Here is a 16,316-nt window from a genome sequence, read left to right on the forward strand (position 1 = left end):
GAGTGGAGTAAGACACTTACAGGTTTTTAAGCATTCCTTTTTGGTCTACAAATGGAGGGCAGTACAAGGTGATCTGATTTTGAAATAAGCATTTCGTAACTCATTACTCGTTTGATGATTCATAAAAATTGTGTTGTTTGAAACTTAAGTGGAAGTTGCACCCTTCTAAAATACCTTTTTTTATTATTTATTTTTTGGCAGAGAATGGTTGTATTTACTGTGCCATGAAATGTTGAATCCCTATTACGGACTCTTCCAGTACTCCACAGATAATATTTACATGCTGCAAATCAATCCAGACTCTTCTATCAATCCTGTAAGTATTAACTTCTGAGCAACATACCTACTTCAACAGAGGTCCCCTGCAGTTTTTTGCTGTAGCTGCTCTTCCATGACAGAGTTAAAGTGAAGGGTAAAGCAGAATGGGAATGTGTTAGAGTTGTATATTGATGCAGTATGAAGCAGAGGGGTTTTGTTCAGAAATTAAAAACATGAGAGAGGAAGTATCCTTTGATAAGTATCTGATTTCCTTGAGACACCTCAGCACTGGCTGGGATGCACGATGATTCTGAGAAGATATACATAGGTGAAATTCATCTTCTCTGTGAACGCAGGCAGTTATGTAAACAGCATTGCCTCCTCAGCACTGTTCACCCTGTGACCGTAGGGGCTCGTATGCCTCGCTTGCCCTTTCTCAGTAAGCTGCTGTGCTTGCCTTTTTGGTTTGTGGTTTGTTTTTTTCTCACTGGAGGAATTGTATTGATGCAGACCCTAAAACAAGCAGCAGTTCTGTATTAGTACAGGGGAATTTTTCCTGACATGACATTTCCTGACATTTGCTCTGTAAGGTGCGGGAGATAGATTTGAAGAACTTCAACCATAGGATTTATGGCTCAGTTTTCAAAAGTCAGTTTATAAGCAACATGAAAGACATGAAGGAAATGAGCACGTGGCTTGCTTCCTCAAGAGCGAAAAGATTTTGATGGTTAAACATAATAAACTAATTTGTTTGAAATTATCATATCTTGGATTCTGGTGATTTCATGGGGATTCTCTTTTCCTGATTTTTGCCCTTTGAGAGGTCTAGAGGACTTGTATCCAATTTATTAGTCAGGTAACGCACAAAGACTCATTTGAGGCATTTAATCATTAAACGGGTCTGCTCTTCGTTATGTTATGAGGAAAAATGGTGGCTCCTCCAGCCCAGGGCGTTGCAGATAACTTGCACTGAGCACACAGCTGATGGCGCAGGTATAACCACAAGATGTCAGTGTCTTCCCGCTGCCTGATTTTTTTTCTCTCCTCTCTCCCTGCAGGACCATTTGTCTTATTTCCATTTTGTTGGTCGGATAATGGGTTTGGCTGTGTTCCATGGACACTATATCAATGGGGGTTTCACAGTTCCCTTCTACAAACAGCTTCTGGGGAAGCCCATTCAGCTCTCTGATCTGGAATCTGTTGACCCAGAATTACACAAAAGTTTGGTCTGGATCTTGTAAGTACTGTATATATTGCCTCGCTGTAGAGAAGATGGGGTAGAGTATGTTGGCAATAGCGAGACACACCTTATAGAAAAAGTTTGCAGAAATCTGGTAATGGGGGAGATCTGTACAAAATTGTTAAACTACTGTTTCTGCGTCAGAAAGCTCAAGGTACAAGAGGAAAAGTTCTCCTTGCAAACTCTCTGTTAGCTCTCCTTGCAGCAAAGCAGACACTAAATTTTTAAACATTGCATGGGTGCAGTAGAATATCACAGTATCAAACTCCAAACTGAGGACCGAGTTCTGAGGGGAAAGTACAGCCTTGTTCAAGAGAAAACCAACTTTGATTAAAAAGGAGTTAAATGTAATTAATTCGGGCTTCTGCACACTTATAGTTCAGAAAAAAACCCACCATTCGGTGTAGCTTTTGGACACTTTAACTCTGCTTTGTATTGAAAGTTACTGATGTTGTTGAAATTCACTGCATGCTATCTCTTCTGTGCTTCACACTGGTACGTGACAGCTGATCAGTTTATTGCTCTGTGTGTATATAAAAAATATATATAAAAACAGAATATACGTGTGTGTGCGCACATTTGTGTCTACAGGGTTTAATTCATTGTTGTGAGTAGTACTAGAATTAGATGGATGACTCACTGGGTCAGGCTTTTCAACGTGTGTTAAGCTATACAGAAATCAGTGACCGTGGCAATATTTCTCTGGAGCTGTGAAACGCAGATGGCTGGTTACTACGCTTACCCTGAAGACTAACTAAGTGTTCAAATAACAAACTGTCGTCGTCACCACTAAGAGGTGTCAAAGTATCAAAAATACCTTTTACCTTTCCATTGCCAGAGAGAATGACATCACCCCAGTTCTGGACCATACTTTTTGTGTGGAACACAATGCTTTCGGGCGGATTTTACAGCATGAACTCAAACCAAATGGCAGGAATATTCCAGTGACAGAAGAGAACAAGAAAGAATATGTCAGGTATTGCAGAACGAAAATATATCCTGCAAATGTAGTGGAAAGAAGGTAGTAAAGAGATTATTTTTTTTATATAGTGAAGCTAATGAATAAATATTTTGGGGGGAAAAAAACTGAGTCATAAATGACATGACCATTTTCACACAGTGCAGCATTGTAAGACCTGGGAAGATGAAGCTGTCAAATGTACTTTGGTTCTTCTGTTGATGGTGCAGTAATTAATTGTTGATGGAAAAAGGAACTGATAAGCACTTATTTCATAATACAAAATGTGTATTAAAACAAGTTCCTCTAAGATGAGCATTTTCCAGCTCTGCTATGAAAAGCCCAGTCCTGTCTAGCTCTCATCATCCCCGACTTGTTCTTCTTCCCCCCAGGTTGTATGTAAACTGGCGATTTATGAGAGGAATAGAGGCACAGTTTCTGGCTCTGCAGAAGGGTTTTAATGAACTTATTCCTCAACATCTGCTTAAGCCTTTCGACCAGAAGGAACTTGAGGTATATGCTTTATGCGCATGGAATATAATTTTGTAATTTTTGTAATTTTTTAATTCACAATCGAGCATTGATTTTAAAAAACAAAGCAAACAAAAAACAAACCCACAAAACCTATTCCCATTTACGTACCAGAGAGCCGTGAATTTGTTTAACCAAACCCTTTTTGGTTTATTCGAGATGTTCTTTCGTTAACGTTATTGAGAGGGCTGCTTACACGGGGGAAGACAAATACACCGTGATATCTAACCAAGGCCTAATGCTCAGAGCACGTGGTCTGAGCAGGGGGGAGTACTGCAAGGTTGAGGAATTGTTGGCAAGACCTAACGTGTTATCTACCTCAGAACTTGTTTTCTTCAGTAGCTGTTCTCATGCATGGCTGTTTCCGTATTCACGCAGGGCATGGTTTACAGGGACTAAAATAGAAGTGTAGAGCATATAGAAAAGAAATGAATTTGTCTTCTCATTTAAACCTGAAATGGAGAATGCTACCTCCTAAATAATTCCGCTTAGAGCAATTTTTCCTCCATTTTTGCCTTTTTAAAAAAATAAGGCAACCTGTGGAGTATGGACCATTTGCGGTATTGGAAGCACTAGCTTCGTGCTAGTCGTTCACGCATACTGATTTAATCCCATGAAGTTATTGTACTCCATTTGCTAGCTGCTTGAAAAGGCAGATTAAAATCCGTTAAATATTTCCATGCTGTTTGTGTCAGAGCAGTCACAGCTGCCCTAATAATGTACATGAGTGTTAGTGGGTGCTGTCTTGGTGGCACAGAAAGGTAGCTGTTAAATGGTAGCTCTCAGAAATGTGATCCTCAATATGGAATATTACAGGAAATTTAGAATATGACACACGTTTTGAGGGATGAAGTTTTCTCTATGCCGTGTATTTGTTGTTGCCAGGGGAGGTGGTTACATTCACGGCCAGCAGTGACTTCCTTTTACAGTGTTTTGCAACCTAGTGTCATCTGGAAAAGAGGTTGAAGTAATATGTCTGGTCTGTGTCAGAGCCTCTCGCAAACGACATCAGAAAACGGATGCAAAGTTTCTGTAGTTTGTTGTGGAACAACAAACCAACTAGGATGTTACCATAAACTGAGCAGGATTCTGTCCTAGTTGGTGTTGGCACCTCTAGGACAAACCTGCATCAGGACGATGATGTTGTGTAGCACAGCAGATGGCATGCCTTCTTCCAAGTCTGTGCTGTACCCTCGTAAAGATATGCTGTACGTTTCAGGTAGGATAGACTTAACAAAGCTGGCCTTAAATGAGCTTCTGCCTCTTGTTTCTGGTGTGAAAATTCTGGTTCTGGTAAGTGTACTCCTTGGCCAGTTTCCTTGCACTTTAACTGGAGAGATTTACTGCCTGTTCCAAACTGTTTTGAAGCGTTACCGTGCACCAGAAAGGTGGTTCGAGCACATAAAGAATGCTAGGCTTTGTGAAACGGTTGGATGTATGTTTTTATAGCTGCAAAACTGAGATGACTCGGAATGTTAAAGCATTTTCTAATCCTTTAACAGCTAATCATAGGAGGCCTGGATAAGATAGACCTGAATGACTGGAAGTCAAACACACGTCTAAAGCACTGCATGGCAGATAGCAATATCGTGAAGTGGTTCTGGCAAGCAGTGGAAACGTTTGATGAAGAAAGGAGGGCAAGGCTGCTGCAGTTTGTGACGGGTTCGACGCGTGTCCCACTTCAAGGTTTCAAGGCTTTACAAGGTGACTGATGTGGAGGCCGAGTTAGTCTGTGGTGGGAGAGAGAGATAAAAATCGTGTGGTATTTACTAGCCCCTTGTAGAATATCAGTGTATTACTGGATAACTCAAGCACTTAAAAACTTCAGATCCCAAGAGCAGTTTTTCGTTTGTCAGTAGCGCTGCTGATGGTGAACACTTGAGCCATTGCTGATAGTCATACAAGCTGGTCAGTCTGTCATCGTGTAGCACTTTGACTGGTGTCAACATTAGCTTATCGGTCTCCTACAACTCTGTGGACTGTTAAAATAATTGCATGCAAGCACACAGTTGATTATGGAGCTGACTGAACAACTTTTTCATGTGAAAACTGTATTCCCTTCATTTTTTGGCAACAAATCATTAGACTTTAAAAGAAGTTCCTGGAAAATTGCAGTTTATGCCATCAGAAAAGGTGGCGGTGTCCTAGGCCGTTGTGATTCTCCTGGTAAAGTTCCATCTGTTGGCCGACAGTAAACGCATGTTCAAATTAAAATACATAGTTCTGTTTTACAAGAAAAACCTTCTTGCACTTAAGTCTTTTCATTTTTGAAGGTGCAACTTTCTTAATATTAAAATTTAGCTTTCCAAAACACTAGTCTGCAAACTCATTGTCACAAACAGCCCTAACGCTTCTGCTGTCCCTTCATCAGCTGCAAATCTGATCTACAGATTTAGCCTACTTAGGCATACTTAGGTTTGCAGCTGGAACTGTGATTTTCTCTCTTGCCTTTTTAGAAGTAGCAAAATCTGTGTGTATGAATGCCATTTTGTTGAAGTGCATTAACTAGAATGTCTGTCTGTAAGGTTCTACAGGCGCTGCAGGACCCAGACTGTTTACCATCCATTTAATAGATGCAAACACAGACAACCTTCCAAAAGCCCACACTTGGTAAGATGATAACATTCTGCATGTCGGTGCTCGCTTTGCCTTTGTCTCGGTTTAAAGGCGTCATCTCTGTTGGTGCCGGCTATGGATTAGCCATGTGATATGCATAGGTGAATCCAGGTGTGCTCTGCTAGCTTGGAAATATCTGTACTCTGCAGCCAGCAAAATAATGGACTTGTCTTCTTATAGCTTGATTTGTATTTTTTACTATCTGTGGTTTTTCGTTTATCCCAGAGTTGATTATTCTGGATAGCGAGACGTTTGTAAGTTCATTCCTACCTGCATTCACCGAGAAGTGACTCACAGCAGTGAGTCCTCATCCCGGATTACAGAGCATAGTCTTCAGATGTAAAATGTAGGAAAAGTGCGCCATTGGTACAGACAGGCACCGAACCGAGCTCTTCTGCGGAAGTCTTGCTCTGTCAGAGACAGGAAATCATTTCAGCAGAGGCACAGATTGTCTGCAGGCAGAGCAGGGGGTAGGCCTGCCTCGTGTCTTGCTTTATTTGCAAGTCTCCTGCATCTGCCACCTGCCTCCTCCTCCCAACCGCTGCCCTATTAAGTCGTGCATTCCTGCTGCAGAAATACAGTTGGTTTTAATCTTGTCTCCTTTGGCCACCGAGGTGGCTGAGGTTTTCTTTGATTTTTTTACAAAGTCTATCTACATGTAGCTGATCTAGATTATTTTCTTCAATAAATACTTTAGATTCATATGCTGCAATGTGTTGTGATTTTACCTCTAGCTTTAACCGGATTGACATTCCGCCTTATGAGTCATACGAGAAGCTTTATGAGAAGCTGTTGACAGCTGTGGAAGAGACATGTGGGTTTGCTGTGGAGTGAAAAAGCAACCAAAGGAAACAGATGCTAGCTCATGGACCACCAAATCAAAAGCTAGAAGAAGCTTGCTGTGAACTTCCTGCTAAGCTGTCTGAAGCATCGGAACTCTAGACAACTTAGAGATGGGGCTGTTTCCCTTCCGCTGCTGGTGGATGAGGGTGGGGGTAGGGGCTTTTGTTGGTGGTTTCCAACTCTATTTTCTCCCCTTTGTTACAATAACCCCTTCCCTCTTCTTCCATCCCCCATAAAATGAAATGCAGCCAAGTTCAGCATTTGGCTTTGGTTACACAGGATATTCTGCTAGATTTGTAACACATATTGTGATAGGGTCAGTGACCTGTGGGTTTTTTTAATAGGAGAATCAAAGTGTAATTAAGAATGAGCTTGATTTGCTGAGGACTTGCGACTGGTAGGTGTACCTGGCTAGTTTGTCTTAAATCAAGCTTGAGCCCTTGTAGAGTCCAGCAGGTGCAGAGTGTCTGACTGGCACTGGAATTTGCATTGCACATTTTAAACACCTGTTTAAAAAGTAAACTTCTAGCAGAAAATACCTCCATATGAACATTTAACTGAAACGTAAAGAAATCCAAGCTCTGCCTTAGCAGGAAGCTCCCAGTGGAAGCTGTGGCTCACCTTGAGAAAAGTGAAGGAATCTGGGACAGCTTAAATGGTATTGTATGATTTCTCTTTGGTTGTCCTGGCTGAAATCTAATTGTTTTGCACATGAAAACAATTATTTCCTCCTGCAGAATTACTTTCCATCGTTCATTCAGATGTAAGTACCTTGCAGAGAAGCCTTGTAAGGAGGAGACAGAGGATAAAAATCTGTTCAATCCCAAAGCTGTGACTTCTGTGCCACTGTTTTACCCAAGATGTGTTTGTGTGACTTCAAATTCTAAGACTCACAAGGAAATCGCTAAAAGCTAAGTCAACAGAGCAGAGTTCTGTTCTGAAGTTTTGGGCCTTGGGAAAGGTTTATTTGGAGGTTGAGGTGAAAGGGTAACTATATAGTGAGTACATCTTAAATGTTACGGGAAGCTATTGGAAGAATTCATTACTTCAGTTCTGTAGGGATGAGAATTTCTCCAGAGAGCCATATAAGGCTATTTTTTCAAATATCTGAAACTAATATTAAAAGGTTTGTTCTTTAACACATTGCTAAAACGACTTCCCAGGGGAAACAAAAGCAAATCAAATACCTGAATCACTAACATATTTTCCAGTTTGCACACCAAGATGAGACAGTGTTTTAACAAATAACATGGCTTCAGAAAGACCCAGTTATCTATCAGACACGTCTAAGCTTAAGCAAAGCAGACTTGCTTGTATAGGATTGTTTTTTTTTTTTCTTTGGCAAGCCTGATTTTTAGGAGATTCATTACTGAGACATTTAACAGATGTTATGTTTATGGAATAGTGCATTGAAATTCAGCTGTGGGTAAGAGATTGTTCTTAGAAGATGTCTACTGGAATACTTCTATTTTGTCTTTTTTTAATTGAATTTGATAATAGCTTTAAACTGTGATAGGACAGAAAGTAGACACTTGTCAAAACCCTGGCATCTTTCTCTGTTTTGTTTGTTTGTGGTTTTCTTTTTTCCATTGACCATAATTCTTGTGATGTGTTGTTGGGAGTAAGGATTGCATCGGAGGTGTAAAATTGTACCATATTGTGAGATTTGCACAGGGCGGCTAAAGATGCTCATCCTGCAAGGCTGTACAGGAGAGGCGTATTTAGACCCATGTTCTGTAGGAATCTTTTGGCACTTGGGGACCAGTTTCTGCAGTACTGGTTGTGGGGACGTAAATGAAACTATGTGACTCTTTTGCAGAAAAGAGAGGAGATGCAGCTCTCTGGAGAGAAGCGTCTGTACGGTCTTGGGCTGAGTAGCAGACTCCCCGCAGCCCTGGCTTTTCAAAATGGCTGTGAAGTCGTACCTGTTCATAGCGTGTATTTAATCCTTTCAGTATGTTTGAATGTGCAATAAACCAGTCAGATAGGAAAAAAAGCAAAATGGATTATTGCCCAAAAGCTTTGCATGCAGTCTCATGTGGATTTTTCACTAAAAGAGTTTAAAAAAAAAAGATACTAAAGCCCACTACTAATAAAAATCCTATCACAAGCTCTACGTGCAGCACAACTGGCTCAGTAAAAATCAAGCGAGGTGAAGGTAAAATCTGTAGGTCAAGTAGCTTCATGTCAATGACACAGTTGACGTACGATAGTTCCTAATGTCTTTGCTAGGTCAGTGTTTTAATGAATGCACAAAATAAGAATAGGCAAGGATTGTTGTTTTGAAAAATCCGTCTGGTTTTTTTGCTGTATTTAAAGCCCTTGTCAAGGTACCTCCTCCATGCTGACAGTAACGAGAACAGGGCACTGTCTGTTTTAATTATTTCAGTCTCTTTTTGAACAGCTTCACCACCTCTCCCGTCGTGTTGTCTTTGCAATTTTGTGCCACTTCAGTGACGATGAAGACGTGTTTTGTACTGTTCTGTACGTGCATTTGAGGCAGGCCTTAAAGCTGGTTGGGTGGATGGAGGAAAATGAAGTGAGGCAGAATGGATTTTAAGCGATGGCTTCGTCCTCCTGTGGCCGGTTTCAGGGCCAGGGAAGGGTGAAACGCGAACAAGAGTTTGGTTGGCTTGAGCCATCGACTCTGAGGCCTCGGGAGCTGTTCGCATAACCTCAGCTGTCTGAATTTGTACGTTTATTCCCACTTGGTCTGCCAGCACTTCAACTGGTGGTTACTTCTCAAACTTGCCCAAAGAATAACATCGAGTTTGGTGTTCGTTTTGTCATTACGCCTTCCATCTTGTGCACAGATACTCTTGGATCTGACCTGAAGGAAATACAAGGTACAGCGTGTCTTTCGTTCCTGTCCTAAAGGCAAACCTAAAAGCTGGTCCGTTGGCACAGACCTTCAGTGCTTGCCCCGATACTGCTCATCAGCCTATACTATATGCTCAGGGATGTAGGAAACCACCACTTCGCTCGTGTTTTAAATCGGGAAGAAACGAGACTGTTTTATGAACGTTAGCGTTAACTTGGGCATTATGTTAGAGGAGACCCTGCTTCGAAAAGGCTGCTCAAAGCTCCGGATGGTGAAATCGGCGTTTGCTCAGCAGTATGTACTTCGTTCAAGTCGAGGTGGTTATGAGATCCAACAGATTTTGTAAATGAGCGATCCAGCCACCGGGCCCTCTGGAGCCAGTGCCCAGGTTCAGGGCCGTGTGGCACAGCAAGTTCCCAGAAACACAGTATGGATCTGGTTTTAATTTGTTAATTTTTTTTTTTTTGTTCCTCAACCACTTTATAATGTATTTTTTTAATTTATTATTTTGTAATGTCATGTTTAAGTATTGCTGCTATCCTTGTTATTCTTCCCACTGTTTTTATTGCAGATTTATTTTGTGGAAGTTGTACACTAATGTTTCATTTTATGTCTAAATCAAAGTATTTAAAGAAATACTAGTTCTATTTAATGTGGTTATGGAACCAGCTGGAATAAACAGTGATTGTATAGTAGGCTGGACCCAGGAGGTCATGTTCATTTTTGTTACATATGCAATAAACTCACAACTTTAAACTCTTGGTATCCACCACTTTGTTAAAGTATTTATGGAAGTCACGGGAAAATTGGTATGTGCACAATTAAAGAGCGAGGTAGGGCTGTGCTGTGCTTAGCTGGGGGTGGAGGATAAAGGCAGAGCGTTAAAGGCGGCAACAACAGGAAAATATTGGTGACATTAAAAATTCTGTAGTGTTACAAAACAGTAAGATTTTTTTTAAAAAAGTAATAACTTTGTTCGGGAGGCGCAGAGGTCAGTGTGGTGAAGCTGTCCTGGTGCTAGCCGTGACTGCGCTCGCATGAATATTGAGCATCAGTGTGTTCTCACAAACCCGGCTCGTGCTGGTCCGAGCACCAGCACCTCTGCGGTGGGATTGTGGCTGTGGCGGCTAACGCAGCGGACGAGGTGTGGAAATGCAGCTGATTCAGCTGGTTTATGTGGACTGCCCAGACAGACGCCCTCCTTTCCAGGCAGCACACTTTGCTTCATTCATCCTTTAACTGACTCATTGTCAGCCTCAACCTTCTTCCTGCCTTCCCTTATTTTTTAGTTGCCCTGTTACTTTTCCAAAACCTCAGTTTTCAGGAAAGAAATTCTAGTCCTCCCCTTAATGAGAGTCAGAGAAAGATTCATTAATGCTTTCCCCTTTGGGTTTTTTTTTTTTCTAATTAGTGTTTTGCAAGTGGAGAAGACGGGCACGAGTCTGAGGATGGTGCTGGCAGCGATCGTTCAGTGCTCGGTCTCGGTGTGCGCTGCAGCAGAGCCTTCCCTCTCTAAAGCTGAAAGCCAGGATTCCTTTAATCTGTGCCTATTTTGGTTTTTTTTTTTTTTTTAAAAAAAAGAAGGGGGGGGACACACAATTCAATCCTGTTTTTCATTCTCTGAGTAACTTCACAATATGATCAACTGCGCTAACATACAATGAGCGAACGAGTGGGGAGCTGGTTTTGCCCACCCCGTGGTTCAGCCGGCGGCAGGGACCCAACAGCTCCTGCTTGATGGTTCGGAGCAAGAAATGCCATCAGTCCTTCAGTGCTCTGTCAAACGCTGGTCCCGCTTTGTGTTTCCTTTAATAAAAGAATTCTGGGGAAGCGTTCCTGATTTCTGGTATCCTTTTGGTATGCAGACATAGCTAAGAGGATTCCTGGGCCGGTGGATGTGGTATGCTGCAGAGGCGTTGCTGAAGGACGTTTGCACTGCGTGAACTTTCTGAAGACATGATAAAAATTAATATTTCTCTGAAGAAATCTTACAGAGCTCAAATAATTGACTGTCTCTTTTATGGAAGCTTGGCAAGTCAATTAAATTCCTCAAGTTAAATTTTCCAGTCTCTGCCTCTTTCTGCAGGACGTACAAAGCCAGGCTATGAGCAGGAGCACTGGCCTCGTAGCATCAATTTCTCTTCTGATTTATGATGGTGCTCCCGTAGCCCGGGCACTCTGCCCGCTCGGGGAAAGGCAGCCCCTGCCCACTAGTTTGTACTTTAAAAAGACATGGCAGGATGGGTTTTAATTCACAAGCAAACCTCTTTATATTTTCTCTTGGTGCTTTACAGTTTGATGCCCAGCTAAACCCCTCTGCTCACTTCCCTTTTGAGCCTTTCTTCACATGTGGCTTAGGGTAAGACTAAAACCCCAAAGATTTGCCAATAAACCCTCACCATTAAATCCTTTCAGGTGCGGGGGGGAGTGGAGGGCAGGAGCAGGGGATGCCGCTTCTCTTTCTGATCCTGCTCATTTGAAACGAGATCAAACAAGATCGGAAGGGGGTTATAAACTTACACAACCTGCGATCTCACAGCTACTTGCTGGATGGGTGATACAAACAACACCCGCCGGCCCTGTGGCCCCTCTCCCAGCCTCGGCCGCAGCATTATCTCATTGCTTGTATCCCTCCAGAGAATCAGAGCCACGGACACGGGAGCAGGACGCTGCTCTGTTGCACAGACATGCACTAAAAAATCTGCCTGGAGAGCTCACGGCTGGATGTAGGACCACAGGAGGGAGGTTAGGCACCAGCAGGTTGCGAAGGACAGCCACAACCTGGCTTTTATGGCCCACAGAAGAGGGCTGTTTCAGGGGCGGGTAAGCGTGCCCTCGCAGACGGCAGCGGGAGAGCCGTGCCGCGTTCGGTGAGCTCCGTCCCAGATGCAGAAGCAGTTGGCACCTGAAACGGGTAGAGGTGAGGCTGCGGCCGGGCACCAAATGGCTGAGGCATGGTGGTCCCTGTGTAGGGAAGGGGGAGAGAAAGGTGCCTGGGGGGCTGGGGAGACCCTGGCACTGGACATGGGTATTTGGCCAGGGTTTAGGATGAGATCTGCGTGAGAAACCTTCTGGACATGGCGATGAGGTGGAAAAGATAAGCAAGCAACCTGAGCCTTGCTGATCCAACCTGGTGTCCTCTACAGAGGTATCCCTGGTCAGAGAGCTGCCGGACATTGCACCCTCCTGGGCTGGGGCAAAGCGTTTGGTCTGGGAGATTTTGAAATTCAATTTTAATTGGATGCCGATTAAATAAGTCAGGCTGCCTCCGCCGACTCCAGTCTTGGACACAAGCCAGGCAAGACCTGCCATCGAAATCCCGCAGGGGTCCGGTCCGGGAGCGTGTCTGGCTCCTGCTGACCCCAAAGGGAGGTGGCCGGTGACGCCGGGCTCGGGCAGCTTTTCCTGAGCGTGCCGAGGACGCGTGAGACAGACGCTTTGTGTTTTGGTACGGATCTGGACGGGGTGCAGCGGCGACGTGTCTGCACGATGTGGATCTGGGCTGGATGCTTCGATGGGTAGATCTGTTGGTCTGGTCCTGCAGCGAGCAAAGGTCGTTCATCCGAAGGGACTGATCCCTGCTGCCTGATGTGGGCTGCGTTTACTGTCACCGTGTGCCCGCACTGTCCTTTGACATGGCCTCGTGCTGGGGCACTGGGAGGGCCAGGGCTGACCCCCTGCAGCAGCAGCTCCTGCAGCCACGGGTGGGCTGAGCCCACCCCCCCCACAGCGGGGTCCCCGCCTGAGACAGCCGCTGGCCCACAGGGAAACCCGACGTCCCGGCTGGCTCCACGTCACTCGCTTCACCACCACGAGCATCAATGGCCACGGGGGATGATGACAGGTGGGGTCCCCCAGCACCCATGTGCGTTGCTCAGCGTGGGGACCCCCCATGCTGGGGTTCCTTATGCCTTTGCTTTTTGGTGGAAATCTAAGGGGATCTCCCTCCACTTCCCAGGCACTGAAATTTCGTCCCCCTTTTGCAGGATGGGGGAGATGTTGGTGGCACAGGGGCAGGGTGGGAGGACGGTCTGCGGGGAGACCTCAGCTAACAGCTCATCTCAAAGAGTTTGGCTGAAATGATCTGGAAAAGTGGTTTATAGAGAACTTGCAGTGGGAGCCTGGAGCTCCAGTTCCCTCTGGGAAATTGTTTTTCAGACTAATATGGCAAGAAACTAGTTTTCAATAGAGATCCCAGATAAAAACTTAACAACAAGAGAAGCATTTAGCAAAAGGCTCAGGGCGAGTTCAGTGATCAGAGCCAATTTTTACCCTTTTCTCTATTACCGTATTCAGTATCTCTTACCAGCCTCACTCAGGCGGCAGCAGCACCGTGTCCCCTGGCAGAAGGGCTTAACCCGATGGCACACCGGCGTGCAACACGGGCACCCCCCTCTCACGGGGAGCACCCATCCTCTCCAGGGTCCCCTGGGAGGTGGGCGATGGCTGGGGGGACAGCAGGGCTCGGGGGGTGGGCAGGCTCGCAGCAGCCTGGTGCCAGCTCCACAGGTACCTGCTGTAATTTTTGGAGAGCAGCACGTAGAGGAGGGAGTTGGGGCAGCTGTAGGCCAGGCAGGTCACGAGGAAGTTGGTGGAGATGACGGTGGTGCCATCCCAGTCCCCCTGCTTGTACCAAGAGATGCTGACGAGCTGCCACAGCCAGAAGGGCAGGAAGCAAGCCCAGTAAGTGAGCACGATGCTGAAAATCATACACAGGACCTTCTGCTTGGGACGTTGGCTGGTTTCCTCTCTGATGAGAACAAGAGCCCACTGGGACCTCCAGTAGGTCCTGGCCAGCTTGGTGTACAAGCAGCAGGTGGTGATGCCTGGGGCAAGGATGCAGGTGTTGTAGAGGATGGTGAGATACACCTTGGAGGTCCCCATCCGCCAGGTGGGGTGGCACGTGCGCTTGGTCACCCTGTCATGGTGGCTGGCGCGTGGGTTGATGAGGATCACGGTGGGGAGGGCAAGGAGGAAGGCCACCAGCCACCCCAGGCAGGTGGCTGCCCACTGGTTGTCCCTCAACCTGAGCAGGGTGTCCAGAGACCTGACGATGGCCAGATAGCGCTCAGTGCTCATGGGGGTGAGGATGAAGATGCTGACATGCATGCTGAGGAGATGGAGGATGAAGGGGATCCTGCAGCCCAGGTATCCGAAGCACCAGTCCCACACGACGTATGCACGGGGATGTTGCGTGCACGTAAGTATGAAGGGGACGGTGGGTAAGGACAGGAGACCGGCCAGGGCCAAGGTGACGAGTTACACCTACACGGAGCCTGTGCGTTTTGTGGGGACGGTGGTGGCCCCCAGTGTGTAGATATTTCCCACCACCCCAGCCACGCACACGGTGGCCAGGACACAGCCGAGGAAGGAGGTGACCAGGAGGTCACAGGCACTTTGGGAGAGGTGTTGGGCTGGATGGAGGCATTTTTGGGGTCGCAGGGCACCAAGACGCACATGCTCGGCTCCATCCTCCCTTGCCGAGAGCCACCCTGGGGAGCTGTTCTGGAGGAAATCCCCCAACGCTGCCTGGAAAAGCCATTTGCCTTCCCCGCGTGTGGTGGAGAAGGGACAGCCCAGGCAGAGGGGGGTTCGTCCCTCTGCCCTCATGGTAGGGATGCTGGGATGCCCCAGCCACCCACCAGCCCTTCCCACTGCCCCTGAGCCCCTGCCCTGCTCCTTCCATAACATGTGTCAGTGCAGATGGATCGTTTTCTGATGAAACTTTTTTTTAATGACTATACTTTTGTATTTTCCCCCATCTCCTGGCTCCGTCCAGGCCTACAGTGCAGGTTCGGCCTCGGGCCAGCAGGCTTAGCTGTAACCAGGTATCAAAAGATAAATTAATGTAATCAGAAATTTATAGTGGTGTCTTGTCCCCAAAGCTGCTCTGTCCTGTGGCTGGGGGGGGCGCTTGTTTGCTGTGTTTTAGGGAGTTTTTGGGATGGGAATCAGCCCCCTCTGATCCGGTGCCAGGAAGGAGGCAGCTCGAGGGTCCCAGGGAGGTGAGAGGAGTCCACAGACCCACTTGGGTCCTTATGAGCAATATGTCGGAGAGTGAAAGCTCCTGGCTTCACCCGTGTTTTTGGGCTGAATCAGCAATGCTGGGGACAGGGGAAGCAAACCCTGCAGGCAGCCAGGGCACAGAGAGCCCCCCAGCTCTGCGCTAGAGCTGCCTTGCACCCCAAAACCACAATTTAATGCCTCTAAAAGGCAGAAGAGCTCTGGTGGGGGATCACCCCGGGGTCAGGGACAACCCCGTGTGGACCTGCATCCCCCTCTTGGCAGAGCACCCCCATAGGGGACCTGTCCCACCCAGCAGAGCACCCCCTTAGGGATCCTGACATCCCCCCATGGCAGAGCACCCCTATAGCAGTCCTGCCCCCCCACCAGCAGAGCGCCCCCCACCCCTAGGAAACACGTGCAGCCCTTCGCCCCGCCCCTTCCCTTCAGACCCCGCCCCCTTCCTACCAAACACTGGGCTCCCGGAAGGGGGCGGGGCCAGCCCTCCCGGAGGACCGCCTGCACCCGCCTCTATGGTAGGTTTGCCGAGACGGGACCTCTCGAGCCTCCCGTCTCTCCCTCGTCGCTCTCCGCTCCCTCGCCACTCCTCTCTATGGTGCGGGGCGGGGCGGTCACGTGGCGCGGGCCGGCCGGAAGGAGCCGGGCAGCGGCGGCTAAATGAAGCGGGGCCGGTGGGGTGGCGGGGCCCGGTGAGCGTCCGGTGAGTGCCGGCCGTGGGGCCCCGCGGGATCGGGCGGTTTCCGCGTCCCGGGTGGGGCCGGGGCAGAGCGGCGGCAGGGGAGGGGGCTCCCCCGCCTCGTTCCCCCCCGGGGCCTCGCCCGCCCTCTCGGCGGGGACCCGGCCTCGCCTCTATCCCCTCAAGGCCGGGGTGTCCCCCCGGTCCCGCTCCACCGCCGGGATCGGTGGGTGCCCCCGGCGCGGCCCTCGCCCCCCTCCCGAGGTGCCGGGTGTCTCCCCCAGCGGGGAGGCGAGCGGGACGGCGGGGCCCCCGGGTACGACCTCCCGTCTCTCTCCTCACCGGCTCC

General features: G+C 47.3%; 3 protein-coding genes across 8 annotated transcripts in view; 2 read left to right on the forward strand and 1 right to left on the reverse strand.

The window, feature by feature from the left end:
• The window catches only part of SMURF1 (SMAD specific E3 ubiquitin protein ligase 1), a 47,518-nt gene extending 37,482 nt beyond the window's left edge, over positions 1 to 10,036 (forward strand). For 2 of the 5 annotated variants that reach the window (XM_075104816.1, XM_075104814.1), the window contains exons 12-18: positions 202 to 316; positions 1,317 to 1,495; positions 2,337 to 2,474; positions 2,849 to 2,969; positions 4,490 to 4,691; positions 5,513 to 5,597; positions 6,338 to 10,036. In XM_075104816.1, the coding sequence (XP_074960917.1) occupies positions 202 to 316; positions 1,317 to 1,495; positions 2,337 to 2,474; positions 2,849 to 2,969; positions 4,490 to 4,691; positions 5,513 to 5,597; positions 6,338 to 6,437 (940 nt within the window). In that variant the 3' untranslated portion in view covers positions 6,438 to 10,036. The remainder of the gene's footprint in view (positions 1 to 201; positions 317 to 1,316; positions 1,496 to 2,336; positions 2,475 to 2,848; positions 2,970 to 4,489; positions 4,692 to 5,512; positions 5,598 to 6,337) is intronic. The other 3 variants (XM_075104815.1, XM_075104817.1, XR_012662450.1) reach the window with 2 other exon arrangements.
• Positions 10,037 to 13,620: 3,584 nt separating this feature from the next.
• LOC142062927 (urotensin-2 receptor-like) lies at positions 13,621 to 14,877 on the reverse strand. Its single transcript, XM_075106192.1, is given in 1 exon segment — positions 13,621 to 14,877. A coding segment is annotated over 1 exon segment (1,257 nt).
• A 911-nt stretch (positions 14,878 to 15,788) lies between these two features.
• RNF216 (ring finger protein 216) overlaps positions 15,789 to 16,316 on the forward strand; it is an 81,642-nt gene continuing 81,114 nt past the window's right edge. The window contains exon 1 of one of the 2 annotated variants that reach the window (XM_075104819.1): positions 15,789 to 15,806. The gene's annotated coding sequence lies outside the window, so the exon portion shown is untranslated. Of the gene's footprint in view, positions 15,807 to 15,890; positions 15,992 to 16,316 lie in introns of those variants that run through there. The other variant, XM_075104818.1, reaches the window with a different exon arrangement.

Source organism: Phalacrocorax aristotelis, chromosome 10 (assembly GCF_949628215.1).
Source record: "Phalacrocorax aristotelis chromosome 10, bGulAri2.1, whole genome shotgun sequence".
Classification (NCBI taxonomy): Eukaryota; Metazoa; Chordata; class Aves; order Suliformes; family Phalacrocoracidae; genus Phalacrocorax; species Phalacrocorax aristotelis.